Source organism: Balaenoptera borealis (assembly GCF_965194805.1).
Source record: "Balaenoptera borealis genome assembly, chromosome: 1".
Taxonomy (NCBI): domain Eukaryota; kingdom Metazoa; phylum Chordata; class Mammalia; order Artiodactyla; family Balaenopteridae; genus Balaenoptera; species Balaenoptera borealis.
In genome coordinates this window covers 181,866,680-181,894,617 of record NC_138860.1, presented here as the reverse complement: position 1 = coordinate 181,894,617, position 27,938 = coordinate 181,866,680, and the positions used below count along the sequence as shown (strand labels likewise).

Sequence of the window (27,938 nt, the reverse complement as noted above, 5' to 3'; positions counted from 1 at the left end):
GAGGCCTGTTGGCATGGAAGCCGGACTCGGCAGGGCCCGCTCCCTGGCCCGCCGCCCACCTCCCACCCACCCCATTCCCAGGGTTCCATGACATGTGTGCCTTGCGTAAGAAGCTCTGTTTAAACACTCTGGGTGGGGTGAGCCCTCTCTCACCCACTGCTGACACAAAGCCTCTCCAACCCCACTGTTTGAACAATCTGCAACTTTATTTCAGAGCAGAAATAAGTCATTTCCTAACAATAAATATAAAAAAAATAATAATAAATTAAGGTTCGAAAAAAAATACCCAACAGAACAAAATCATTAATACTGACAGAGTAGAAAATGTTGTCTAAAGGGGTGAGAGGCCGGATGGGCCAGCCCCCAGCCTGGGAATGTCTGACACAGGCCGTTGTCTGTCCCCAGTCCTAGCCGGGCCTCCGTCACACACACATTCTCTCCACAAAGTACAAAATATATATTTAAAAAAAAAAAAAAACCCTCCACACAACCAAGCATCCTGTGAGGGCCCCGAGGAAGCAAGAGTTTGGCCCGTGGGGGCTGAGGATGGGGCCTGGGGGGCTGAGGAAGGCACTAGAGGGACGGGAGAACCACTGTGGGTCTTGCCCAGCGGACTTTGCTGTTTGTCCTCTTCTCGTGAGGTACCCTGCTCCTGTGACCGCTGCAGGCTGACCGCCCCACCTCCTGAGACGGCGAAGGGGAGGTCAGTTTAGCAATGTCCCACGTGTGTGTCCAAAGGCCTTGGCGGGGCTCCTGCCCCAGGGGATGCTGGGAACACGATGGTGACTGCTAAGTGCTTGGCTGTCTGTCCTTTGTAGGTGAAGAGGCCCCCCTGCCCAAGGTCCCTGAGCGTCTCCTCAGCTCAGGCCAAGGTATCGTCCAAGACCCCCCAGCAGAGCCCTCAGGGTGGCATCAATAAAGAACGACTAGAAATAAATAAGGTCCCTAGTGGCCCAGCATGGAGCTGGCAGGGAAGCCAGTCTGTTTCTTCAAGTATTCTTAGCTGAGGGGGTCACGAGGTCTGTCAGGGCTCAGATGGGGATCCCCACTGTGTTCACCTGGTCCTTGAGGCCCAGCAGGCTGTAGGCAATGCGCTTCTGGTGGCCGGGCAGCCGCACCCCGATCCTCTTGATGTCGCTGTGTGGGGGAGGGAGAGAAGGAGAGTGAGGGGCTTGCTCTGGAGAGGTGGGCAGCCATGGGAGGGCGGTGAGGGGGGAGAGGAGGGACCGGGGAGGGCGCCTTGGGCACCTGGGGGGCAGAGAGCCCGTAAGGCAGAGGTCTGATGAGAGGATCTTTATCCTGAAAGCCTGCCGACACCGACAAAATTTGGAAAATGATTGAAGTGCTGAATGCGAGCAGCTTTGTTTTTTTTTTTAAATCAAATCTGCACCAAATCTCTATGGTAGGTGCTGTTTTTGCCCCCATTTTGCAGACTAGAAAACTGAGGCTCAAAGAGGTGAAGTGACTTGCCCAAAGTGACCCAGGCTAAGAGGTGGAGGAGCTGAATCAAGCCAGCTGTGAACAAAGGCTTCCCTCCCCCACCCTGGGGTCTGTCCCCAGGTAAGGCTCCTCCCCAGGCAGCACTGATGCCATCACCAGATGCCAGGGACCCTCTGGGGGTGTCGCTCAAAGCTCTCTGCCCAAGGTCTCTTCACAGCCATCACCTTATTTCACCTCCACTCCCTCCAAGTTCTCATAACGGAGGAAGGACTCAGGAAATCCTTGCTGAGGGGCCATCAGAGGTTAAAGTTCTGCTGGTCTCTAATAGGAGGGGCTTTCAGGTGACCAGATCCAGTGACTAGGTTACCCTGAGGTAGGGGTTTTCCCTTTACGGACCTCAATTTCCTCACCTGTAAAATGGGATAACAGTGCCTAACTGGAAAGTGGGAGATCCCGGATACTGGTGGCAGAGGGGTAAGGCGGCATTAGTACCAGATAGAAAGACACACCACCCAGGAGCCCATAGCCCTTCCCTGCCCCTCCTTTCCATGCCCCTCCATCCCCTTGTAAAACCACTAACACTCCAGGAGCCCTGGAGCAGACCTTACTGCTTACTCTGGGAGTTTCCTCTTTCACCATCCTCGTCCACCAGCCCAAACCCATGAAAACACCCAGGTTTTTATGGGCCCTCTCCTGGCTATAAAGGGAGCTAATTATATGGTGCAAGCTCCTATTTGCAATTCCGGAGACATGACTTTCCCACAGGCTCTGGGAGTCCCTGGAGAAGTGCTGAGCACAGAAGAGCAGGTGTGTGGGAGGGTGACTCAGGGATTGAAGCAGGAAGGCCAGAAGTCAGACATCTGGGAGAACTTCCTAACCTAACACTACAGTGCCATTTCTAACCTATACAGTTGAGGGTGTTGGAAAAGAAGCCCTGTTTTCCCCATACCTGTAGGTCTCTAAGTGTGGCTCCCAGATAAGTATTCGGACCAGAAGGGAAGGAGGCACTTACTGAAAAGGCAGGATCCTGGGCCCAACTCCAGACTCACTGACTTTGAAGTTCTGAAGGTGGGGCAGGGAGTCTGCATTTGATCAGATCCCAAAGACCCTGATGTATGGTTTAAGGACCAGTGGGTTATGTTAGCTATAGCAGAGCAACGGCCGGGCCTAGTGCACCAGGCTCATCCCCTCACCCCCAGCCCCTCCCAAGGTCCAGGATAGGCCTGGTAAACAGTAGGCCCTCAAGGAGTGTCTGCTGAATGAATGAATGAATGAATGAATACTTTAGTGGCGACTGAGCCATTGCCCAGGCTGCCTGGGGCCCCTCTCCCAGGTTGGTGAAGTTAACTTGACAGGGCGGGAACTGAGGGTGCTTCTGAGGTCCATCTAGGAGCAAAAGTCCTGGGCTGGGAGGCAGGAGGCCGAATTCTAGTCCTGGATTCCACCAGAGCCTCGGGTGGGTCCTGTCCTGTCTTTGGGCCACAGTTTCTTTATACGTAAAATAGGAGGCTCTGATTAGATGCTTCTAAGCCACTTGCCCCAGCCCCATTCTCTTCCAACACAAAGCCCCCCAAACCTTCCCTGCCTCATTTCCTAACTCTAAGCAGAGACACACACAGGATGAGGCTCCCAGACCGGCCAATGCCTGCGGCCTCTTGCAAGTCTGTTCCTGCCCCAGCCTCAGTTCCTCACTCGGAGATCCAGGGCAGTCACTTCCTTGGATCAACTCCCATCATAGGGGTGGGGAAGCACATGACTGAGGCCACCTTCTTCCTGAGCACGCGCAAGGCCAGCCCCGGCCTGAGGGAATTCAAAGGCCACAACCTCCCCGGTGAGCACGGACAGTGCGCTGGCCCTTGGCGCAAGGAGAGTGGAGGGAGAGGTGGCCCGATCATTCATCCTCTCAGCAAACATCCCATCAGAGCCAAGCCTGTGCTGAGGGCACTCGGAGACCAGAAGACCTATCAGCCGGTGTCCCCATGCCCTCTCAGGACGCTGTACGCCACAGCCTCGCACTCTGGACGGGCCTTTTGTTGGACTGGGTATTTTTCTGAGGTGTAACATCCACTGCTTTCATTAGCTCCTCGAAACACATTTAGAACCACTCACTACTCTAGCTAGAAACTCAAGTGACTCCAAAATAACACGGTGAATGCTCAAGACGAGAAAAGGTGGCCACTGTGGGACCACAGGGAACCGAGCAGCCAGCCCCCTGGGAGGGGGCAAAGGAAGCAGGGAGGCAAAGGCGGGGGTAAGGGCATTGAAGCCGAAACCCAGACCCCATCCCAGAAGGGCTGAATCCTGAGAGCGGCTCAGAGCCTCGCGCTGGGATCCACAGCATGTGTAGACACAACTCTCGGGGTGAAAAAGCACTTTGAGACCCCCCTTTCTTTCATTTAATTGAAATAATGAAGGAGGCAGTGGCGTGAGTCACACAGGCCCCAGATCTGAGCACCAGTGGAGCTGATGGGAGGAGAAGCAGCGTGGAATGACTTCCTGCCTTTATGCAGGCCTTTTCAAAACACAGCACACACACCCTCCACCGATCCAAGACAGCCCTGTCCCTGCTCCTGCTCGTGGGAAAGGAATTGGCCGAGGAGCACCCCGGGCTATTTCGGGAAGCTTCTACGAACATGTGTTTCCTGTATGCACTTCTCCGTGCCCTCAGCTCTGCTCACCCAGAAGAGAAACTGTACTGTCCTCGGTGGGAGCTCCTGGAGGGGCAAAGGGGGCTGTTCCAGGTTCCCAGGTTAGAGGAGGGAGCCGAGGAACCCTGGTATTTGCCCACGGGCTATGGGTGGAAAGCAAGGGCATGGAGGAAAAGGGAACAGCGACGTGGGTTAAGCCCTTACTGTGTACCAGGCATATCATCTGTATTACACCCATGCAATCCCCACAACGGGGAAACAGAAACCAAGGCTCAAAGATGGAAGCTAATTTGACCAAAACCACCGGCTAGGGAGTGGCCAGTGTGGGACTCGAACCCAGGTGTGACTGCAGAGCCCAAGCTTTGGACCCTGCAGTTGGCTGGAAACAAAAGATACCCTGGGGCCCGTCTCTTCTCTCCACATTTCCGGGCCGCCCTCTGGTCAGCTCTGTCCCTGCCTGACTTTCATCCTGGCCTTCCCCTGGGACAGGCCGGGGCCTGGTCTGAGAGGCCTTGAGCAGCAGGTCAGAAGCCCAGTTGAGCAGTTTTCAGAGGCCTTGGAGAACGTTCAGACACAGGCCCAAATCCCAGAACTGTGACCCAGAACTGTGGGACGCCTGGGTCATCCCTTCCCATGTGATTCCCAAAACCTCTCAGCCCCAAGGCTCATTCCCACCATGACCTTGGACCTTACACAAGCTGGGCTATTGGGAACTAACAGTATTTTTAGAAGCACAAAAGGCTAAGAGGCTAATGTCTTCTCCCTCCTGGGGTGGGAGGAGGTGTCCATGCCAAGGCCATGCCGGGAAGGGTCCCTGATGCTGGAGCTGGGAGGAGAGAAGAGCTCCCATGGGGCAGCCTGACAAAAGGCAGAACCCAGGGCCAGGGCAAGGGGTAACTGGCACTTCTTGCCAAGCTGGACCGCAGGGCTGAGTCAACCACACGGGGAGAGGTGCCTGGGATGGGCTGGCCTGGTGCCCTCTCTCCTCGGCATCAGCCAGGAAAGTCCAAGGGCTCTGCCCACTTCTTCTCAGCATCCTGGAGAGGAACGCTGCCCCTAACTGGCTGTGTGACCTCGGGCAACCTATGTAACCTTTCAGCCTCAGTTTCCCTACTTAAATAGGGAAGTAATAATAGCACCTATTCACAAGGCAAATAGGGAATTCAACCAGGTGATGGCTGTGAAGTGAAGCCTTTCTTCTCTCAGCTACAAACTGTGTGACCTGGAGTAAGCCATGTAACCTCTCTGAGCCTCCGTTTCTCCACTAATGACCTCCATGGTCCCTGAGCTCTGGACCCTGACTGACCAGGGCTGGAATCCCCCAAATGGCCATGGACCCTGGGCTGTACTGTTTCTGACCCACCCAGTGGGACTACTGACGGGAACCACCTGCCAAGTTATCACAAGGGCTGGTTCAAAGTGCTTAGGCACAGAGCTGGCACAGCCCCACGATAAATGCTACGGTTATGATCACAATTACTATTATTTTCTCACTGTGGAAAAAAGATGTAGGAAGAGGACGGAGCCACGAGTAAGTGACCAGAATTGCTGGCTGCCAGCCTGGTTCTGCCCTTCCTGCAAAGCCACTCTCCCCAGAAGAGAAGGAGAGAGAAAGAGAAGAGAGGGGAGCGTTGGGAAGGTAGAGAGAAGAGCAGATGGGTGGTGGAGCCAGAGGCAGCCTGGGGAGGCAGGAGGCGGGAGAGGGCAGGCGCGGGTGGGACCTGAGCGCAGACTCACTCGTTGGTCATCTGCACCACCTTCTCGATGGCCGTGTAGCCGGCCGCCAGGAAGTGCTCAGTGTACTGCTGCATCTTGATGGATTCCAGCCACTCGGACACCGTGCGGAAGGGCACACCCTCTGAGCCGCTGGTGCTGGGCAGCCGGATGGACACCCTGAAACAGGAGATACCGGCCCGCGAGTGAGGGGCTGCAGCACCTAGCCCATGATGCTGCTCCCTAACCCCGGCAATTCACTCAGCTGCCCTGTGCCTCGGTTTCCTCATCTGGGCAACGGGGCAGCCAAGTCAGGTAGGCTTCCGGGAGTCTGCCTGATGTGTCGGGAGCACTCAGTGTTTATAGCTCCTGCTGCCCCTCTGCTTCTACTGACGATACCACCACCAGTTACTACAAAATAACCAAATGTTAAGAGAGTCAGGTTTTCAGAGTCACAGACCCAGCCTGGCCACTTGCCGGCACATAAGACACTTAATTGCCCTACGTCTGTTTCCTCATCTACAAACGGGGGATGATTACAGGACCCAACTCCTAAGTTGTTTAAATGAGTTAAAACACGTTAAGCGCTGAGTGCCGCGCTGGCACGTTTACCGTATATGCTGATTGGTTCCGTTAGTGCCACCTGAGCCAAGCCGGTCCACTCTAAGTAAAGCCCACGTGTAACTTCTGAGCCCCTTGCCCACCACCCCTGGCTGTCCATTACGCTGAAGTGGCTCAGGAGTAAAACTGAGGGCCACCCTGGACAGAGGGTATGGAACCCACCGGGGGTCAAAGTCAGCCAGGGTCTTGAGGGATTCGGGGGCTCGGATGAGCTTGTCCAGGATGCTGACAATGTCGGCGAACTTGGGGCGGCGGGCGCGCTCCTGCTGCCAGCACTGCATCATGAGCTGGTAGATGGCGGAGGGGCAGTCCATGGGTGTGGGAAGCCGGAAGCCATCATTAATGGCCTTCATCACCTGGGGGAGGGGGCGAGCAGGATGGTCAGGGGTGCCTTCACAGCCCCCAAACTCCCCCATACACAGGCGTTGGCAGAGGAGAGAAGGGGAGCCCCCGAAACAGAGGGGTTGGGCCCCCTTCCTTGAGCACGACACACAACCTTCAGCGCTACACAAAGGACGAGTGCTAAGAGGGTGTCTCCAGAGGAGGAAGGGTCTCCTGACTTCGTTCCCTCACAGGGTGCCCCGGGCAGCAGCCATGCTCTGTGCCCTGCTACCAGCCTCCCTGAGGTCTCTGGGCGCCTATACGCTCTGCTCCCTTCAGCCAGAGCGCTCTTCCCCCTCCATGGCTTCACCCGGCTGCTGCTTTATTGTGCCTTAGTCCTAGCTGAGATGTGGCCTCCTCTGGGAAGCCTTCCAGGCCTCCGGGCTGCATGAGGCACCAGGCACTTGTGCGCACACACACACACACACACAAACACACACACACACACAGATACACACATGCATGCACGCACACACTTCCCCCACACCCACTACTTCTTTCCTTGTCCTTCCGCTGAGTGTAAGCAGGGACCGGGTCTGAAGCTTAGCACAAGGCCTGACACATGGTAGGTCCTCAATAAACATTCACTGAACGAACCAATGAAGGGCTGTACCAGATGAAGATTAGCCCCCAAAACTCTTCTCTGCCTAGCCCCTGGGGTTCGAGAATGAGTAAAGGGTTTCAGTTCAAATCCGGATGGGGCTGGGCAGGGCGAGGGGGCCTACCTCGTGGTTCGACAGCTCCCAGTAGGGCCGCTCGCCGTAGGTCATCACCTCCCACATGACGATGCCATAGCTCCACACGTCGCTGGCAGAGGTGAACTTGCGGTAGGAGATGGCCTCTGGAGCCGTCCAGCGGATCGGGATCTTGCCACCCTGAGGAGACCTGGCCAGTCACTACTGTCCCTTAGGCCACCCCCAGGACGATCGCAGTCAGGGCCCTTCCTCCATGCTCCCCAGAGGCATTCTTGCCTCCTGAGGCCCACGCCCCAGGTGTGTAGGGGAGAGGACCCCGGAGCAGAGCGAAGGCTGCTTCACCTTGAGGCCCCCATCCCAGGTGACAGCCGCCCCAGCCCTTACACTGGTGGTGTAGGTGGCCTCGGGGTCGTCCTCCAGCACACGGGACAGGCCGAAGTCAGACACCTTGCAGACCAGGTTGCAGTTGACGAGGATGTTGCGGGCAGCCAGGTCGCGGTGGACGTAGTTCATGTTGGCCAGGTACTTCATGCCGGCCGCGATGCCCCGCAGCATGCCCACCAGCTGCAGCACGCTGAACTCGCCATCCTTCTCCTGCCAGAGCACAGGCCCTCAGCTGCCAGCCAGCCCCGTGCCCACCAGGGCCCCTAGGCGCCGGCCACAGATCCCGGCCCACCCGGCCCACGTCCTCACCCGAAGGAACTTGTCCAGAGCCCCATTCTCCATGTATTCGGTGATGATCATCATGGGCTTGTCTGCAGGGGTGAGCACAGGTGTGAGGGGATGGCCATGGGTGGAGGGAAGAGGCACAGGCGGGGCTGGGGTGGGCACATCTATGAACAGAGGCTCTATCAGAGGCCCCGGGGGGCAGTCCCCCCCATTCCCCGCGTGGGTCCCCCACACCCCACTCTGGAGCCGGGCCTCACACTTGGAGACAACGCCCTCCAGGCGGATGATGTTGTGGTGGCTGAACTGGCCCATGATGCTGGCCTCGCTGAGAAAGTCCACCCGCTGCTTCTCTGTGTAGCCGGCTTTCAGCGTCTTGATGGCCACGGGTACCTCCTTCTTGCCCGACATCTTCAGCGTGCCCTTGTACACCTCCCCAAACTCTCCTGCAGGCGGGCGACGTGGGAGACACACCGCAGTCAGCCCGGGCGTCGGGTGCTCCCAACCCGTACCGGGCCCCTCGGCCAGCGCTTAACCTCACCTGCTCCGATCACCTTCTGCCGTGTGACACAGGACGGATGGATCTCGGTGGTGAACTTGAGCACAGCCTGGTTGGGGTCCTCGTATGTGTGTGGGTCCACGTATGTCTTCAGGGGTTTCAGTTGTTCTGGGAGGGGAAGGAAGGGCAGGGTCATAGACAGTTTGGGGAGGGGAGGGGTCCCTACGAGGGGCTGCCTTGGAGGAGGGGGAGGGGGAGTAGGCAACAGTCCGGACGCCTCAGGAGCTTCTGGCTCAGCCCTCTGAGCTGCCCGAGGGCACCCAGGGTGTGCCCTGGCTGCCCCCATCTCTACCACAGAGCTGGGGAGGCCCGTGGGGACAGCAGGCCAGGCACGGAGGCGGTGCTGCATCTCACCTGACTTGGAAAAGTAAACGTCTTCCGAGGACTGGCGCGTCCGCAGGCTCTTCCTCCTGAGAGACCCCATGGGAAACCAAACACGCAGGGAGGTCAGTGACCCGCCCCAGCCGGGGAGCTTCCTGACCCGACTCTGGTCCGGCGTGCGGGCCTGGTGTGCTCAGCCCTCTGCTGAGGCAGGCAGAGGGCATGGGGAAGGCCAGGGGGAGAGGAAATGAGCAAGCCGGCCTCACTCCTTGGGATCTACACCCCGTAATGGCCCCTTAAGTGGCTGTAATGAAGGCTCTCCTCATTAGAGCTCCCCAGAGCTTCCTGCCCGCGTGTCCCGAGGAAGTGTGGACGCACTGTCATAATGACCACCATGCCCTGAGCCTCGCAGGTGCTGTGCTGAGCCCTTTACAGATCATTACATCTTTACAGCCCCCCGGGAGGCAGGGACTAGATTCCTATCAGCCCCATCTCCCATACAGGACACTGAGGTTCCCGCCCCTGTGTCCCACCTAAGCCCTTGGGGAGCCGGGGCGTAGGCTCCAACGAACCTGCGGTGGATGAAGAAGCCAATTCCTGCCAGCACCAGAAGCAAGACCACACCAACGGCCACGCCACCAATCACTGCCATGTTGCTAGATCCTTCCGTGGCTGCCAGGGAGAGACCAGCAGATGACAAGGGAGCCCCCCACACTTCAAATCATGGTAACACCCCCGGTTGTATATTAGGGCCCCAAGACACCTGCCGGGTGCCTTTACTAGTGATGGTCCATGAGGATATTTATTCCCATTTCATAGATGGCAAATGAGAGGGCTTCCCCAGGGAATACAGCAGGTAGTCTCAGGTGTGCGGGACTCTCTCCACGATGCAGGATTTGAACTGGGCCCACCGATACCAGAGCCCACGTCCTTCTTTCTCACAACACTGCCCTGGATACACAGCTGGTTCCCACACCCCCAGCCCTCAATTCTGCCCCCTCCCCAGACTTGGGGCCGACCCACACTGGGCTGTCCTAGGCCCTGGCCGACCAGGAAGGGGACACTTCTAAGTTCTTTGAGCCATTCCCTCTGCCCACGATGTCCCGGTTGTTTCAGGACTCTGGCCTGGCCCACACCCTGGTGCCCGACTCACACAGCGTCTGGAACTCGTGCACCTTGCTGCCAGCACCCTGGCCCTCCTGCGTCAGCGCCTGCACCTGGACCAGGTAGATGGTGTCCGGAGCCAGGTCATCCAGGGTCACGGAGAAGCCTTCAGTGCGGCGCACGTTGTAGCTGTTGGAGTCCCCCTGTGGGTGTTTGGCGGGTGGAGGGACAGACAGTGAGGGCAGGGCCATCAGCTTAGCCCACCAGAGAGCAACCCCAGCTTAGCAAGGTGACAAGCTACGTTAGCAACCTCGATGCTCTCCTTACAGAGGAGGAAGCTGAGGTTCAGAGAAGTGAAGCGACTCACTCCAGGTCATAACCAGCAAATGCGTGACCCAGGACTCAAACCCAGGTCTGTCTGATCCCCAAGACCTGGCTCCCCACCACCCAAGACTATCTCTTCTGGGGATTCCAGAACACTATGTCTTCTTTCCCACAAATCTCTGCTGGGCTGGCCTGGGAGAGGCAACTCTCAGGAAGACCCCAGACCCCAGTTTCCTCATCTGCAGAACAGCGCTTCTTCAGATGGCTGTGTTGTGCAGTGAGCGTCTATGTGACCAGCTGGTCCTCTGCTCGAAGCCCAGCGGGGACAGCCCCAACCCTTTGAGAGTTACCTTCTTGCGGTAGGTGACCTCGTACTTCCACACGCGGCTCTGCTGTGGTGGAGGGATGCTCCAAGAGACGCTCAGCGAGGTGGTGCTGCGGTCCTCCAGCTTCACCTTGGGGGGCTCTGGGCAGGACGGTGGGGGGAGGTGAGGGGTGTGAAAAGCCACGCGGGGGAAGCGGAGTAGTGGGGATGCGCCCAGACGCATTCCCATCCACAGCCCAGGCTCCTTAGATCCCGACCTGGGATTCTCAACTTCCAGCTCCAGAGCACAAAGCCCCAGGCTGGGCCCCACCACAGGCTGGCACATCGGGGGTACCCTGTGCGTACTTATGAGTGCATAAATAATAAAAACAAAACAATATCTGACTCTTGCTATAACCTCTCTATGGACCAGGCACTGTTCTAAGAGCCTTATATACAAGAGTTTATTAAATCTCTCAAAAGCCCTAGAACGCCCATTTTACAGGTGAGGTAACTGGGGCTCAGAGAGGTTAAGTAACCTGCCCACAGTCACAGAGCTTGGAAGTGATTACAGGGACTGTGCCTTTAACCACTTGCTGCTGTCTCTCTCTGAACCTAGCCAAACCCTGAGTGGCCATCCTCATGAAGCCCCACCTGGGCGGGCCCCAAGGGTACAGCTGCCACCCCTGGGCCCTCACCTGTCTGGTTGATGCTGACGCTGGCAGTGAGGAAGCTACGGCTGGTCACCAGGTCCGAGACGCCGTTGCGGGCCTCTACGGCAAAGGTGTAGTTCATGTGGGGCTCCAGGTCACTGACTGTCACGCTGGTGCGGGTCAGCCCGTGCGGTGGCTCCGAGTAGCTCACGCTGGCCTCGCAGGGCCCGCACTCGCCTGACTCGGGCCAGCACTGCTCGCAGGTGACACTGTAGGTGATGTCCTCGCGGCCCCCGTTGTCCTGGGGGGGCGTCCAGCGCAGCTCCACTTTGGCGCCCATGCCCACAGCCGTGAGGTAGTGCGGGGCGGAGGGCGGGCCTGTGCAGAGGGCAGAGGTCAGAGCTCGGATCCCGGTAGGCCTGGACATGTCAACATCACCACGCCCAGCTCTGTCACCCCTCCTTGACCCGCTGTGAGACTCACGTGTGCAGGGCAGTGACAGTGGGTCCTGCGGGGCCCGGAAGTAGCCTTCCTCACACTCGCAGGCGGTGGCCCCCTCGGAGGATGGCAGGGTGTGTTGGGGGCACTCCAGACAGGGGCTCTCGGATGCCTCGGACTTGAAGAACCCCGGCGAGCAGGCTGGCAGGCACAGGGACAGACGTCAGCTCAGCCTGTTCTCACCCCCAGCGACTTTTCACTCCCTGGCCCTGGGACCCCTGGCAAGTCACTAAACCTCTATGGGCCTGTTTTGTCATTGGTAAAATGTCTTGGGATGAGAAAATGCGTGCTAAGCACATAGCTCAGGCCAGGCACCCACGAAGTGCCTTGCCCTCCTGCTCCAAACCTTTGCAGCCCTCCCCAGTGGCTCTTGCAAGAAGCTCCATGCCCCTGAGCCTGGCATTCAAGGCCCACATCTCACCTTCCAGCTTCCTAAGAATCCTATCTCACAGACGGCTCAGCATTGGACAGAGCATGCTGCCCACCTGCCTTATCTCCTTTAGTCTGTGCGGACCAGCCTGGCAGGTCCCCGCCTGAACTGCGAGCTGCCCAGGGCAGTGTCTGCTTCTTCTTCGCCATTTGTGTTTGCTGACTGACAGATCAGACAGGGGCATCAGGATGCCACCTCTGCAGGTGTTCCCCCCACCCTGGGACCTGACCGCTTTCCTGTTCCGGGGCTGGCTGACCAGGAGGCAGGAAAGGCCAGGCCCCCAGCATTTTCTCTGGACCTGCTTTCAGGGACCCAGTCATTTCCGCCACTCACAAGGGCGGCCAGGAAGCAGCTCTCCCTCCCCCGGTGGCAGGTCCTGTCCTGGCCAGGCCGGGCGGGGCTCAGACACCTGATTCCAGAGGCTCCTTCCTCCCACCACCCTATCCTGCCCCTGCCCCAAGCCCTTTCCTGGTCCCACAGACAGGAAGCTACCCAGACACTGTGCAGGGCTGTCCAGGGACTGGGCAGCTGCTGAAGTGGCCAAGATGGGGTGGGGTCACCCAGGGACCCCTTACCCAACCCTACAATTATCGTTCCCGCCCTCAGCTTACTCTGGAGAGGGTCCTGAGATACCTCCAGCCTCAGTGTCACGTTCATCAAACACTGATCCTCAACTCTGCGTCCAGCCCAGTGCATGGACCTCGAGATGAGACAAAGCCCCTGACCTCTGGGAGCAGGAGCACGTGACAATGTCCACCATAAAGGGGTGCGCAACAAGGACCTACTGTATAGCACAGGGAACTCTGCTCAATGTTATGTGGCAGCCTGGATGGGAGGGGAGTCTGGGGGAGAATGGATACATGTATACATATGGCTGAGTCGCTTTGCTGTGCACCTGAAACTATCACAACACTGTTAATCGGCTATACTCCAATAGAAAATAAAAAGGTAAAATAAATAAATAAATAAAGGGGTGGGCAAAGGGCTCAGGGGGTAGAGACAACCTTGGCTAGAGGTTTGTGGAGTCATAGAGGAGCTATTTCAGCTGGGGTTTAGAGGCCGAGTAGGAGTTCAGCAGGGCAGAAATACTGGGAGGAGGAGTTGGGGGTGAGAAAGAGCAAGACTAACACAGGAAGTATGAGTGCCTTTGTGGTCGGAAATCAGGGGAGCGGCAGGCAATAAAGCTGAGCCATCTCCAGGGACCAGATTGAGGAAGGTCTTTAATGCCAGGTCAAGGACTTTAGCCTGGGGGCAGTGAGAGCCGCTGAAGGTTTGATGTAGAGAATAATGGCACAGTCAGATCTACGCTATCAAGAAAAACTTGTGGACGGCCTCCCTCCTTTAGTCCTCTATGCCAGCAGAGGTGGGGAGTCAAGGGACAGGACTCAAAGGACACCCAGTTCCTAAGGTCTTGGATAGTGACTTCCCGTTAATGACTGCTTGCTGGAGGCCCCAGGGGGACCATCCCAGAAGTCTCTCTCACCTCCTCTGCCTGTCCTGCCACTTCAGAATGTCAGCACAGGCCCTGAAAGAGCTCAGGCACATGCTGCAGGGAAGGGGGCTTGTCCAGGACAGAAGGGACCTGGGACCCAACTCCTGCTCTGTGCAGAGCCTGAAGCCCCAGTTACAAACAGCAACCACTGATTCAGCAGTTGCTGTGTGCAGTTCCTGGGCCACGCACTTGACATTCATTTAGTCCTCACAATAAGTCTGTTATACTAGGCACTGTTATCATTCATTCCACTTTGGAGGTGAGGAAATGGATGCTCAGAGAGGCAAAAGAACTTGGCCAAGGTCAACAAGCTCCTAAGACACGAACCCAAAACCTAAACCCAGGATGCCTGAACTCGAACCTCCCCCCTTTCTCACAAACATTTCAGTTTGGAGCAAAGAGAAATCAATGTTCTGAAACAAGCCCGAAGAGAGAGGAGAGGAGGTCTGACCCGCTTCAACAGCCAGAAAATCCCAAGACTAATTTCAGAGCAGCTGGGGGGCGGGGCGAGGGGCTGTGCCACCTCTTAACATACGTCTTCTCATACTGGGCACATTTATGTCCTATGGGGAGAAAAGACTAGAATCAAGCCCGGGGGGGTGGGTGGAGGTTTGTTGGGGCCGCCAACGTGGCCTCCTTCAAGGCCCAAAGGTCTTTCAAGTCTCCTATTGTATTTAAGAAATCCATGTGTATTTTGCATTCCTCCTCATAACTTATCTGTTACAATACAAAAATAGCTCTCTCCTCCCCCAAATCTTCGAGTAAAAATGAGACTTCAGAAAGCTGGGCTATGTTTATCCTGGGATCTCAATTCCCCCAAATGCCCTGACTTGTCCGCCCAAGGGGCTTACACTCTGGCTAAGTGCTGGCTCCAGGTGGTCCAGGCCCCACTGAGTAGGGGTGCTCAGGGGCCCCTAGAACACGATCACATCTTCCCCGCTCAGGCTCTCAGGCTCAGGAGGGACCACGAGCCCCCACAAGGTTTTAGCCACCTGCAAAACCCACAATGTCTCCACTCCCCACCACGTGGTTGCTCCCCAGCCTCCAGCCCTATGCCAAGAGGTGGAAGTGGGGGAAGAGGCGGGTTCCATTCTTTGGTCCCAGAGCCCGGGGGTGGCCCGCCTGCTGCCGGCAGGAAAGAGGGAATTTGGAGAGATTTCCGCTGCGGATGTGCCAGATATTACAGTGGAGAGGCAGCACCAACAAGGCATGTACTTGCCTGACGAGAATGTGGTGCCCCCTCCTCCAACCACAGAATTTCAAGGGGCCTTCCCAGGGCCCTGCCAGAGTGTGCCCATGCTCAGGGGCCCCAGAGAGCATGTGTCTGACACCAGCAGGCCCCTGTGTCTTCCTGACTTAGCGTGGTTGGATTTCCTGGCATGCTGGGCAGGCAAGTAGGGACAGGGGTCACACTTTTGGTGTTCACACATTCTCAAACATACTCACATACACAAAATACCCATGGTCCCTTCGCCAACCAGCAAACTCCTATGCATCCTTCAATACCCAGCTTGAGCTCTTCTACGCAGCCCTCCCAGACTGCCCAATTTCTGGTCCCCTTCTAACCATTAGGGCATCTATTACTCAATCTTATGTTTACCAAATAGAAATTGAGCGTTTCCTACGTGTCTGGCACAGTGCTGGGTGCTGGGAGACCATGGCAAGATAAACACTGTTTCTGCTCCAGGGGAATTCACAGCCTGGCTTTCATGCTTCATTGGAAATGATTTTTGCACATATTAGGATCCTCTATGAGACTGGCAGCTCGTGGGGAGCAAGAATTATCTGTGTCCCATGCCCCAGCACAGGGTCTGGCATGCAGTAGGTGCTCAGCTAGTGTTTGCTGACTGGATGGATGAATGAATATGTGAGTAAAGACAAAACCCACGTGCTCATTAAACACGAGCTCTAGGGCCACAGAAATGAGCGGCGTTTCAGTCCCCAGGGAGACCCTGCGGGGATGGTGCACCAGCACACCACCTGCCTGGCACTGGAGGCTGACTCTGACACACCTGTGGAGGACTCCTCTGACCCCGGTCGCCTGGCAGGCCCGGGCCACTCCGAGCAGGGGAACTGGGGCATGGTGGCTGCACCCAGGGCTGCACCCCAGCTTTTCCAGTTCCCGATGCCCGCCCCTCAGGTGGCAGCATGGGGTGTGACTCAGGGACATACACCCTCTGGCATGATGCAAATCCAGCCCCTGGCAGAGCCCCTCCCCCAAGGCCTCCCGGGCTGGCGGTGGCGAGGTCACAGGGTCAAGAGGTCGCAGTGACAATTCCCTGCAGCCAGTCACCTCCCCAAGCCATGACCAGCTGACGACCACATGCACCCCCTCAGCCCAAGGATGCGAAGCCTGGACTTTGTCAGGTGCCCTGACGGGCAGCAAAAGGCGACCCCGTAACTTACTGACCCTGCAAATGAGGGGAACTGATAACTCCAGACCCCGGCAGCTTCTCAGTCCCCAGCAGGCCCTGTTGCCCCCACGGAAGCAGTTGTCCCAGTGGCCCAGTTGCTGCTAGCACCTTGCCCTTTTCCCACACACCCTGGGGAATTATCTTTGTGCGCATTCCTCGACCAAGCTGTGATAAGCACAGCCTCTGCTTCCCGCTGTCTCCCTACCACCAGCCTTTTATCTTCTGTTTGCTTTCCCTGCCTCCTTCCTTCCGTTCTGGGGACTCACTCACCTCAGTGAGGGAGGGAGGGGCCGCCCCATGGAGCTGCCAGCGTCTGAATTTGCCCCCAGTGTGAGCTGAGGGCAGGGTGAGCCGGGCACAGAGGTGGGAGCTGCCACCCCCAACCCCCAATTCAGGCCAGAGGAAACTCCACAGAAATAAGGCCCGGTGGCACTCCCCAGGGAGGGGACAAGCCCAAGAGTCACAGCTCATAGTTCCCCGCCTGGGGATCAGCCCTGTCCCGACTGCCAACAGCCCCTGCCATGGCTCAGGGACACCCTGCCTAAGGACCACCTCAACCAGCTCCTCCTCTTCAACTCTGGACCCTGGGAGAGGCCTGGGCCACTCAGGATGCCAGCACTAGGCCCCGGCTCCTTGCACACACAATGAGGTCACCCAGTCTGCAGCTTGCCAGAGCAACCCAGGTTCTCAAAAGGAACCACGGCAGAAAGTCACAGGAGGTAGGCTCTGATCGCTAAGTCAGCAAGGCTCCAACCTACCCATTTTACAGGTGGGGAGAATGAGGCCCAGAGGGGACTCACCAAGGTCACACAGCTTGTGGGTAGAAAGATATATGCCAGGGGCACCTGGGGACAGCTCTCCCCATGCCAGGCCCCAGCTCTTTTGGTCACTGTTTCCTTTTTCTGGGCCTCAGTTTCCTCATCTGTAAAATGAGGATAAAGTCCTCAGGTTCTCTGGGTTGTTTGTGAAGACAGAAGGAAACCTCGCTTGGGAAATGCTCAGCGTGGGATGAGGTGTCCATGAACTGGGGGAGACAGAGAAGCTGCAGGAGCGAGGGGCTGAGCCCCTGGAGGGAGCAGGAGCCTCCAAGGAGGGAATTCCTGACCCTGCAGCCCCACCTCCAGCTCTGGCCTCCCAGCTGCTGGGTTGAGCCTCTGGCCAAAGCCGCTGGCCACCTGCTCACCTGGCCGGCAGTCCCCACGGCTGAGGCGCTAGCCGGGGCCCCACCAGCTCAGCTGCCGATGCCAGCACAGGAAGCAGAGACAAACAGGGAGACAAAGCCGCCCCAGGGGAGATGATGGTCAGCCTGAGTGACTCCACTGTCCCCTAGGCAGGCCTGGGGAGGGAGGGGGGGGGCGGAGCTGGAGGGAAGCTGGCTCATTCCTGACATAGCTCACAAGAGCTCTCTGGGCAGCGTGCCCACCTGTCCGCACAGCACCTGGGAGGTGCCTCTCTTCCGTTGTCCATTTAACCCTTTCTTGAGCTGCGAGCTTCCTGGGGAAAGAACTCTCAGGAGAAACAAATGCTGGGAATAACCTGGACCAGGTGCTGGGTGACCTTGGCCTGCCCAGCACGCTCTCTGGGCTTGGTTTGTCATCAATAAAAGCCACAATGGGAGAATCTGGGTCCATGGCCCCGTGGAGGGTGAGGCGGGGGGAGGGGGGGGCAGACCCTGAATCTCTCTCCATTTCTCCCTTAACATGCTCAGTAAGAGCCCCTCAACCACCTCACATCCTGCGCCAGGACCCACCATCCCAGGCCTGCCCTGAGAGTCTGTCCCAGGGCCAGGAGCTGAGTCAGGGATTCCAAAGGAACTGGTCATTTCCCGCCCCGTTTCCTGACCCATCCTCCAGCTTGGACGCTGCTGCATCGCCTAGATTCAATCCTGATGCAACTAAATCTTAGCTGTGTGACTCCAGGCAAGTCTCTTCACCTCTCTGAGCCTCAGTTTCCTGTCTGTTAAGTGGGACTGATAACAGTCCCTGCCTCTCACGAAAGGTGGTGCAGATTCAGCAGGAACAGCCAGATAAAGCGCTTGCCGAGCTTGTGCCTGCCCTGGAAGAGCACTTTTCTTTTCTTTTCTTTCTTTTCTTTTTTTTTTTTTTGAAGAGCACTTTTCTACGGGAATTACTGTTATTATCTCCACTGGCATCCCAGTCAGGTGTGCTGGGGAAGGTCTGGAGAGATAAAGAGTAGCCAGGCTGGGGGTTCCCAACCACACAGAGGGTCCCTAAACCACGTTGAAGGGAATTTTGGGAGAGGGATCCTAAGGAGGAAAAACCAAGGCAACAGGTGGCCGGCAGTGGAGAGGGTCTCACAAGCAAAGTCAAAGATTTCGCTCCTGGAAACCGTCCTCCCTACCCTGGGGTGGCTCAACTCTTCACAAACAAAGCCTGCGAGGCCCTGACCCCCCACTTCCTGGGGAGGGAAGCCTGCCCCCCTTCCTGGAGAGAGACACCCCTCCCCAACCTCAACTGTCCACTTATCTCTGCAGGGCCTGAATCACCAGCCTGTGGAAAGTTTTCAGCTGCCCCTCACCCCCCACCCCTGCATTCCTGTGTGAGGATGTCATGTGGGAGGAGTCTGCTCAACCCACTGGGCTCCCTCGCAACCCCCCCAGTCATTGTCTGAAACTGGGAGTGTGCACTTGAGGTCCCCTAAAGCAGGGGCCGCCCGAAGAGCAGAGGAGAGCTGGGAGGACAACAGGATGGTGGGAAGGGCCAGAGCAGAGACTGCACCACAGGCACAGAAAGGCTCTGAGGGGACGTCTCATTCAGGGGTTTGCAGACTGTGTTAAGCAGGGTTCTGAGGATTTGTTTTAAGAGGCAAGTGGAGCCCATGAGAAAGGGCTTCAGGCTCCTCCAACACCTGAAACCCTTTCACGGGTTGCAGGATCCATGGCTAAAAACCAAGTATACAGTCTGCTAGTATAGTTGAACTTCTTGTCTTACGGACAAGAAGCCTGAGGCCAGAGATGAAGAGAGATTTACTGAAGGTCACTCAGTCGGTATGTATAGCTATAGGGCCTAACCCCCCAATTTCTCAACACCCTGCTTATCTCAGCAAAGAAGCTCCCAGAGAGAGGGGATGAGCTGGCTTTCCAAAGGTCAGCCTACATTTCAAAAATGCCCTGCCCCACAGCCATTTCCAGAAAAAGTCACCCATTGAAAAACTCCACGTTGCTCTAGAGCTTTCCGCTGTCACAGGTCCTGGCCGGGCCAAGCCACAGCCTCCCAGTGTGAGCTCACTAATGCCCAGGCCCTGTTCCCAGAGAGAGTCTGATTTAATTGGCCCCCTCTCTGGGCTCAGTCTGTCATCAGTAGAAGCCCCAATGGGAGGATCTGAGGCTATGGCCCTGGGGAGGGTCAGGTAGGGAGGGCAGATCCTGAGTATCCCCTTCACGAAGGCATTTTTCAAAAAGCTCCCCAGGTGACTGTCATGTGCAGCCAGGGGATGCGAATCCTGGGTTCAATTCACTCACTTCCATGTACAAAAGAGGAGCCTGAGACCCAGAGAGGTTAAGTGACTTGCTTAAAGTCACACAGGGAGTTAACAGAGATGGTACTAGCTCCTGGGACTGTGCTATGTGCCCACAGTGCTGGTATATAATAGATACTCAAGATATACTTGTGGGATGAATCAAAAATAACAAAAAAAAAACGCTTATGTGTCAGACACTGACCTAAGAACTTTACAAGTATTAAGTCATTTGATTATCATAACAGCCCTACAAGATGGGCGCTATGTTCATCTCCATTTTACAGATGAGGAAACCCGGGCACAGAGAGGTTAAGGGACTGGCTTAAAGTCACACAGCTAAATGTAGACCTGGGATTTGAACCCAGGTATTCTTTCCAAGAGTCTTCACTCATAACCTCCATACTGTTTCTCAATGTATTCCTTCTCGGTGAATGAGTGAATCCAATCATAAGGCCAGGAAGCCTCCGAGATTTTCACTAACAGAACCACTCCATGTCTGAGCAGGGACAACCTTACGAAGATCCCCACATCCCAGAGCTGAGACCAGATCCCGGACCACAGCCTCCACCCCAGTACCCCCTTTCTCTGCCACCCCAGCGCCGTCACTCACCCTGGCAGGCGTCCTCCACCTTCTCGTAGCCTGCTTGGCACAGGCACTCGCCGATGGGCACCAGCCATTCGCCATCCACTGCACAGTGCATGCGGGGTTCTTCACCCCCGGGCGGCACTACAGCGTGGTCCATGCAGGTGCCAGGCACGGTGGCCAGGGAGGGCGCGTCAGAGCCCGCGATGGTCTCGGGGAAGTGGGCCAAGCCCTGCAGCTTCTCGGGACACTTCTTGTAGTAGACGCGGACAGAGAGCAGCGCCACGCAGGCACCAATGTCCTGAAAGGCCAGGTAGAAGCCCTTGCGGCTGAGCGGCCCCACGGAGCGTTCCTCCACGTTCAGCTTCACGTGGCGTGCTTCGAAGTCGCTGCTGACCGTGATCTCGTCGGGCGCGATAGTGTCAATCTTGGTGAACTGGCGCTTCTGGAAGTTGGTGCCATAGTCCACGTCAGACTCGGCGTAGTAGAGGTTGAAGGTTTCCTTGCAGGAGCTGGCGCCCCCAGGGAAGCTATTGCAGTCACGCACGGTGAACTTGAGCTCGATGAAGATGCGCTCAGCCTCACCGCGGTATACCCAGTTGGTACGGAGCCAGTTGTCCTGGTCGCCGGCCACCACGTTGCACACGGAGTACATGTAGATGGGCATGTCGTCCATGATGTTCTGCATGAGGTCCCACTGCACGGGGCCGACAGGTTAGTGTGGGCAGGTGCCTGGGGGAAACTGAGGCCCAGAGGCATTGCCCAGGTGGCAGAGCTGGGCATCAGGAGGCTGCTCTATGGCTCCTGCTGTCCTCATTCTACAGGGAAGGAAACTGAGGCCCAGGGAGGGGTTTCAAGTCACCGTCACACACTACAAGTGGCTGAGCTGGATCTGACCCCCTGGTGTCCCTGACCCCAGTGTTGCAGTGCTGAACCTGTATATTAGACAGTGGGCTGAGGGTGGAGGCTGGGGGTCCCATGTGACCTCAGGCAGATCACTTAAATGCTCTGAGCCTCAAAGTCCCCATTGTACAATGGGGGCAAGAACTACCTCACAGAACTGCTGTGAAGATAAATGACAGAATGTCTATCGAATGCTGAGCACATTGCCTGGTGTGGGTGACAGTCATACAAGGCAGCGGGTATCATTATCATTATTATCCCTATTATTATTATCATTATAATTCACTGTGTAGATGTGTGTGAGTAGCGGGGAAGAGGTTAAGTCAGAAACAATGGATGATCCCCCATCACTCCTCAGAACATTGCTCAGCCTCCTCCAGGAAGACTTCCCAGGTTGGGCCAAGATTGGAGCAAGTGCTTCCCCCTGGCTCCCACAGTCTCTGTTATCTTAGCACCTAAGTGGTGACAACTACATCTGGCTCCCACACGAGATTCTGAGCTCCTTAGGGCAGAGACTGCATCTAGTTCATTTCTGTATCCCCAGGGCCTACCTGAAATGGAGTAGGTACTCAGGAAAGTATTTGTTGAATGAATGAGCAAATGAATGAAAAAACCAGAAGGGGCCAAGGAAAAAGACCTGGGCTGCATTGTGTCACACGGGCCTCAGATGCCCTTGGGCCTCAGTTTCCCACTCTATATAATGACTGGTTGCATTAGGTGATCTGTGTTCTCTCCCAGCTGAACATTCCAGGATCCTGGAAATCCACTAGAGTGGACTCCAGGCCTCCTCGGAGCTAAGGTGACCAGGGACTAGTGCCTGACTCCGCAGATCTGGCCAGCAATAGAAACTGTCCCCAGCTATCCCCCTGGAGACACCGCTCTCCCCAGCTAAGGCCCCAGAACAAATTCAACAAGGGGAAAACTGAGGCCCAGAGAGCAGCAGTATCCTCCCCAAGGCCACACGGTAGGCACAGGCAAAGCCAGGGAGAGGACCCTGGGGTCTTGCCCACCAGTCCAGGTCACAGCAGGGCAGGGCAGAGGGAGGGGGAGGGAATGAACTTGGGTGGGAAGGAGGCAAAACAAACTCAACCCCGAGCAGGAAAGGGAAACAACAGCTGGAGGAGCAGGGAGAGGGCCCAGCAGGAAGGAACCTGATCTGGTTTCCCGGGGCTGTGGGGACCTGGGAGCCCACATTCCCTGTCTCTTCCTCACCCCTCACTTCCTGGGCTGGGACCTCAAAGGCAGGGGGAGCCTTTAACCCCTTCCCACCCAAGAGGGGAATGAAGGGAGCGAGAGGGGATCCCTCTTGACCATCAGCCTTCTGGGGCATCCAAGCAAGGGTCCTGCTCTGCTAGGGCCTTCAGCTGTCTCCCCAGCTCTTTCCACCTCTCGGACCCCTTCCCCACCTTCCAACCCCAGCCTGCCCAGTTGGTGTGAGAAGCAGGAACCTGAGTTTGAACCCTGGCTGAGCTGTTTGATCTGGGCCAGGCCCCATCCTCCCTGGGTCTCAGCTTCCTCATGCCCACACCCGCACCCTGAAGGCTTACCCCTTTGCCATATGGGTGTGTGAGCCAGCCGAGTTCCCCTTTAGCTGCAGCAAAGTCCAACAGGACGACTGGAAGAGATGAGAGAGGGCACTGGGTGAGCTTGCGGGTATCTTCAGGGGTCAGGCCATGGTGGAAAAGGTGAGAGTCCCCCAGGAATCCCAAGAAGCCTTGAAGGCTTCCTCAGCCCTCAGAGAGAGACCCCACCACACAGGGTCACCATGTCCAAGAGACCCGTCTCTCCAGAAACAGGGAAGCAGAGCTCCAGGCAAGGGATGGGACCTAGTCAAAGTCACAGAGCAGGTTGGGTGAGGCCTCATGTCTCCCAGGCCACGCCGCCCCCTCAGCAGCCCCCAGCTGGGCAGAGCAGGACAGAGCTCGGCCCAGCAGGGGAACAACAGCTGGGTAGAGAGCTGGGGTGAGCAGGGCTATTAAGTGACACCACGCTGCCCCATCTGCTTCCTGAAACGGGGCCCCTCCACAGCACTTCACATGCACGTGGGCCTTGGAGGCACTCTGGTCCGCTCCTGCCACGTCCCCTCCACACACACACAGCACAAAACACCCTCAGCCCCGCCCAGGCCACGTAGCACATGCCTATGCAGCACACGTATGTACACGCATGTCTCACGGCCCTCCAAGAGGAGAGAGCTGTTCACAGGTGGGAACAGCTCCAGGGAGGGGAGCAGGATCGGTGGGGGGTGTCTGGAAACCCATCTTCCCACCACAAAAGCCACAGAGCCGGCAGGATAAAGCCCTGAACCCATAGGGGCCTTTAGGAGGGACCCAAAGATACACACAGCTGGCGAGGTCCCCTCCCTGGGAAAATCGCTCCCGCTGCCCCCGTCCCTCACACCCTGGCCACTGCCCTGCCAGGGGTGCTAGGGGACCGGGGATGGAAACCCTTAAAGGGGACTTCCAGGCCCAGAGGAACCAGGTGCCAGGACCACACTATCCCCAGAGAGGCATCTGGAGCCTGAGGGAAGGACACATTGCCAGGGGCTTCCCTAGACCCAGCCCTCCCCTTGGACACCTCCCACTGGTCCACCCCCGGTTCTGCCAGGCTCAGGGGCTACAGCCAAGACCCAAGACCCAAGACCCCATTATGGCCCCCTCCTCCATTTCCAAGTAAGGTCCAGGTAGCTGCCAATAGAAGCTACCCTCCCTGGAGGATAACGAGATTGGAGAAACTGAGGCATGAACCCTACACAAGGTCCCTGGATTCTGAGAGTAAAACCCTAAGGTGGAGGGGGGAAGGGACCAAGTCCTTACTTCCTTTGGACTCTGGAGCATGAGGAATACGGCCTCAAGAAGGTGCATTCCTCAAGGCCTAGGCCTGGAAGAATGACTCTAAGGGTGGAATCCCGGGCAGGCAGAGATGGGCCCAATTTAGAGAGATGGGGAGGGGAGGGGGAGAGGGGCCTGAGTAGAGTCTGAGAAACCCTTTCCTGAGGACAGACTGCCCTGCTCCCCTGGGCTGAAGGCCCCCAGGCCTGGGGATGAAGCACTGCCACCTGACCGCTGCTGACCCGGGCCAAGTCTCTCTAGGAAGGGCCTCACAGCCCAGACAGGGAGAGGAAATCCGATGTGGCACCGGCCCCAAGGCTGAGGGGACAGGGGAGGGTGGCTGGGGGGTGGGTAGGGGCAGGGATTTGTTCGGACATGCCCAAGGCTCAGGCTTGGAAAACTCACTAACCCCACTAGCAAATGGAATGTTCTGGCTACACAGGAAGGAATCTGGGGGCTCCTGGCTCCAGCTGGGTATGTAGGCGGACAAAGGTGAGTGTTCCTCAAGGTCCTGCACATCCCCCTTCCTTAGAGGGGTGGGAAGCTGCAGTCTGCGCCCCTGGGGAAGGGGGCTCATGGCTCCTAGGCTCTGAAGGGTTAACCTGGCACGGAGGGACCCCCACCACCCCTGCCAGAGCTCGTTGCCCTTCCAGACCCAGACCTGGCTCTAGAAATATCACAGGGCTCATCGGAGAAGAAAAGAAGCCTTCACACAGGAAGGAGCCCCCTCCCAGGGAAATTCCCTAGAACCGATCACCAGGAACAGGCGCCCAGCCCGGGTCCCTCCACCCTGACGCACGGGTGCGGCTTCCAGGGTCTGAGGCTCCTGCTCCCCTGGAAGGGGCGGGGGCCAACAGCCCCTCGGCTGGCCCCAAAGGCTTCACTGAGAAGCCTGGGTTAAGCAGGGCTCATCCAGGAGCCCCCCGTCCCTCCTCCCACCCCCAGGAAAACCTCCTTCTCAGTCTGAAGTTCCATCATAAATGTCATCCTTCTGGGTCCATATTATTTTAGGGCTCTTTACTCAAAGGCAGTGCGACCACCCTCTCCCCTAGTGTCACCTCCCTGCTCCCCCCATCCCTACTGAACCAAGACCAGCTAATTCCTAAAGAAGCAGGGAGGCAGGGGGCTGGGGGGCGGGGAGGGGGAAGAATGAAGAAGAAAAAGGGAAGGGGACAGAGGGCACATTGGGCTCTTACGGAATCAAGAAGCCAAGGACTTTCCAGGCCTCCTGAGTGCTCTCCAGCCCACCTCCCAGCTGCACCTCAAGTCAGCAAGCCCTGCACCCCTGCCCAGCTATTCTCACTTCTCAGAAAAACACACCACACAACCGGGTGCGGCGGCCCTGGGCTCTGGCAGCCCAAGAAGCCAGATGCTCAGATCTAACCCTCCCTATACAGAGGGCCCTACTGAGGGAGGGCTTGGGCCTCCCTGTTTCCCCATTTGTAAAAGGAGGACAGATTCAGTGGCTGCTGAGAATTTAACAGGCTCCATCTGGGTCTCCCAAGGCAGCCTGGCTCCTCCACTCACGGGGAAGGAGAAGGGAAGCGAAGAGCAGCCTGGGTGAAGGGTTGAAGGGACTTGCGTCTCTGCACCCCGAAACCCAGCCCCAGGCAGATCCAGCACATCCAGCCAGAATCCCGGCAGCTGGGCCATCACTCCCCCACCCCCCCACTACAGGCACACCTCCTTAGGGAGTCCTTCACAGGGACTCTTGAAGCCTAAGGAAGAATGTTCCCCGGTCCTTTTCCTCCCCCGTTCCATGGGGGGGCACTAGTCATCTAGGCTGGGGAGGGCTCGGCAGAGGGGCACAAGGACAAGCCTGCAGCACAACAATCGCCCAGTAGCATCCCTCCTGCCTAATCCCCCCACCCGCCACGGGCAGCCTTCAAGAAAGGCCTGTAGTGAATCCAGCTGTCTCTCCCGTTCTCTCCAACCGCAATCCCCCAGGAAGGGGGAGGACGAAAAGCGGGGGGGTGGGGGGGGGCAGGTATTGAGGATCACAGAAATCCCTGCCGCCCACTCCTCCAGCACATTGGGACTAGAAACCCTGAGTGATTCAGGGACGGTGACAGGATGCCATCCCCGCCTCCACCCTCCAAGAGTTCCAGCTCTGGCCTCTTTTCCTCCCAACTTGGAACAGCAAAACCTCCAACCCCAGTTTGGGAGGCGGAAAAGGAAGGCAAGCCTCAAGGAAACTTCTCACCGGGCCAGGGCTTCCTCCGCACTTCCCCCTGGTGGAGCCTGCGGAAACCTCCCTCGGCCCCGGAGAGCGGGCAAAACTCGTTCTCAGTCGTAAACTGAAACCGGCCTCGGCTGGGTGGACAGGAAGGTCCTCGGCCAAGGGCAAGAGCCCCCATCCTCTCCGCGACCCTAGCCGAGGGGCAACGTCCCCACCCACCACCCGCCCCGCCCAGGGCAAAGTCCGCGGCCCCTCGCCCAGCGCGGCAGCGGGAGCGCCGGGGCGGGGGTGGGTGATGCAGTCCCCCACCCCCGGGTGCCCGGACTCCCTGGTGGCCCTGGGGTGACGGCTCCACACCTTGGGAGGCCGCGCCCCCACCTGCCGCATTTCCTCGTTCTGAGTCACCCCTTGCTCAGAACGCTTGACTTTGGGACTTCCTGTCCACGCTCGCGGCCCCGAGCCTGCCCCCCGAGCCTGGGAGTGCGGGGAGGGAAGGAAGGAAGGCTGTGCGTGGACAGCTTGGCCCGAAACTCCCCCCAAGCTCTCCTGCCCGACTGGAGGCATAAGGGGGCGTGGAGAAAATCTCAGGGAGCTGGGGCTTCTGCAGGGGTCTGTCTCCTCGCCTGTCGAAGAGACCCCTCCCCAAAATGAGGGGCCTCCACAGAAACGCCTTCTCCACAAAATCGGGGCAAGCAGCTTAGCGAATTCACCGTGAAGCTGAGCCGGCGGAAAGGCCCCCAGGTAGCCCATTCTCCCAGGGACCCCGAGCCCCCACCGGGACGCGTTCCTGAAACCGCCACCCTGGCTGCAACCGTGTGGCCGCCCTGAGTCCTCCTTTTCTTTCTTTCTTTCTTTTTTTAAATTTTTATTGGAGTATAGTTGCTTTACAATGTTGTGTTAGTTTCTGCTGTACAGCAAAGTGAATCGGTTATAGGTTCATATAGCCCCTCTTTTTTACATTTCCTTCCATTTAGGTCACCACAGAGCATTGAGTAGAGTTCCGGGTCCCCTTCTCTGCGGCCTCTGAACCCCGCGCGCCCGGGCCCCAACCTCTTAGTCCCCGGAGCCCCTATAACCCCCGGTGGGGGGGGGGGGTCCCAGATTCATCCCGATCGCAGCCAGCAAGTCCTCCCGACCTCAGCACTCCGGGACTGGGCGGCGCCAGGTCAGTTTCCAAAGTTGCGCGCGTCCAGGAGCGCCTGGCTCCGGGAGGAGCGGGGGTCCGGGGGTCCGGCCGCCGCGGCTGGGTCGGGCCGGGTGGCCGCCGGCGCGCACACTCACCTTCCTTGCCCTGCGCCGCGGCAGCCGCGGCCAGCAGGCAGCCCCACAGGAGGGCGAGGCAGGCGCGGGGTGCCAGACGCTCCATGCCGCGCTCCTCGCTCTCAGCCCGATTCTCCGTGCCCGGCTCCCGCACGCCCGCGCGCAGGCCTCGATGTCCGTCTCCCTCCTGCCGCCTGCGCGTAACTTCTGCCCCGAGTGCTTAATGGAAGTTGAGTGAGAACCGGCTCCTGTTCATTCATGCCCCGCGCTGACGTCAACGAAGCCACGCCCTCAGGAATGTCTTTAAAGGGGCCGGGCTGGCACCCGGCGAGAAGGGAAGGGAAGTCCCGAGGGGTTTGGAGGGGCTCTTTGGGCCCGCTGGACTCGCTGGCGCCCCCCAGGTCCTTCCAAGTTTGAGCGCCTCCAAGCGCCAGTGCAA

General features: G+C 57.7%; 1 protein-coding gene across 6 annotated transcripts; it reads right to left on the bottom strand.

Moving 5' to 3' along the window:
* Positions 1–185: 185 nt before the first annotated feature.
* Positions 186–27,938, bottom strand: EPHA2 (EPH receptor A2). 6 transcript variants are annotated; one of them, XM_082344055.1, is made up of 17 exons: positions 27,521–27,927; positions 22,777–22,844; positions 20,354–21,023; positions 11,913–12,068; positions 11,475–11,807; positions 10,823–10,938; positions 10,198–10,351; positions 9,617–9,716; positions 9,078–9,133; positions 8,706–8,831; positions 8,425–8,610; positions 8,192–8,331; positions 7,883–8,092; positions 7,529–7,678; positions 6,585–6,778; positions 5,826–5,981; positions 186–1,137 (listed from the first exon to the last, which is right to left on the bottom strand). In XM_082344055.1, the coding sequence occupies exons 1-17, from the start codon at positions 27,603–27,605 to the stop codon at positions 1,032–1,034; spliced, it is 3,006 nt and encodes a 1,001-aa protein (XP_082200181.1). In that variant the 5' UTR covers positions 27,606–27,927; the 3' UTR covers positions 186–1,031. The 6 variants fall into 6 exon arrangements, with proteins under 6 accessions (XP_082200181.1, XP_082200182.1, XP_082200184.1 ...); XM_082344056.1 differs by having other exon boundaries at positions 8,192–8,253; positions 27,521–27,921; XM_082344058.1 differs by lacking the exon at positions 7,883–8,092 and having other exon boundaries at positions 27,521–27,932.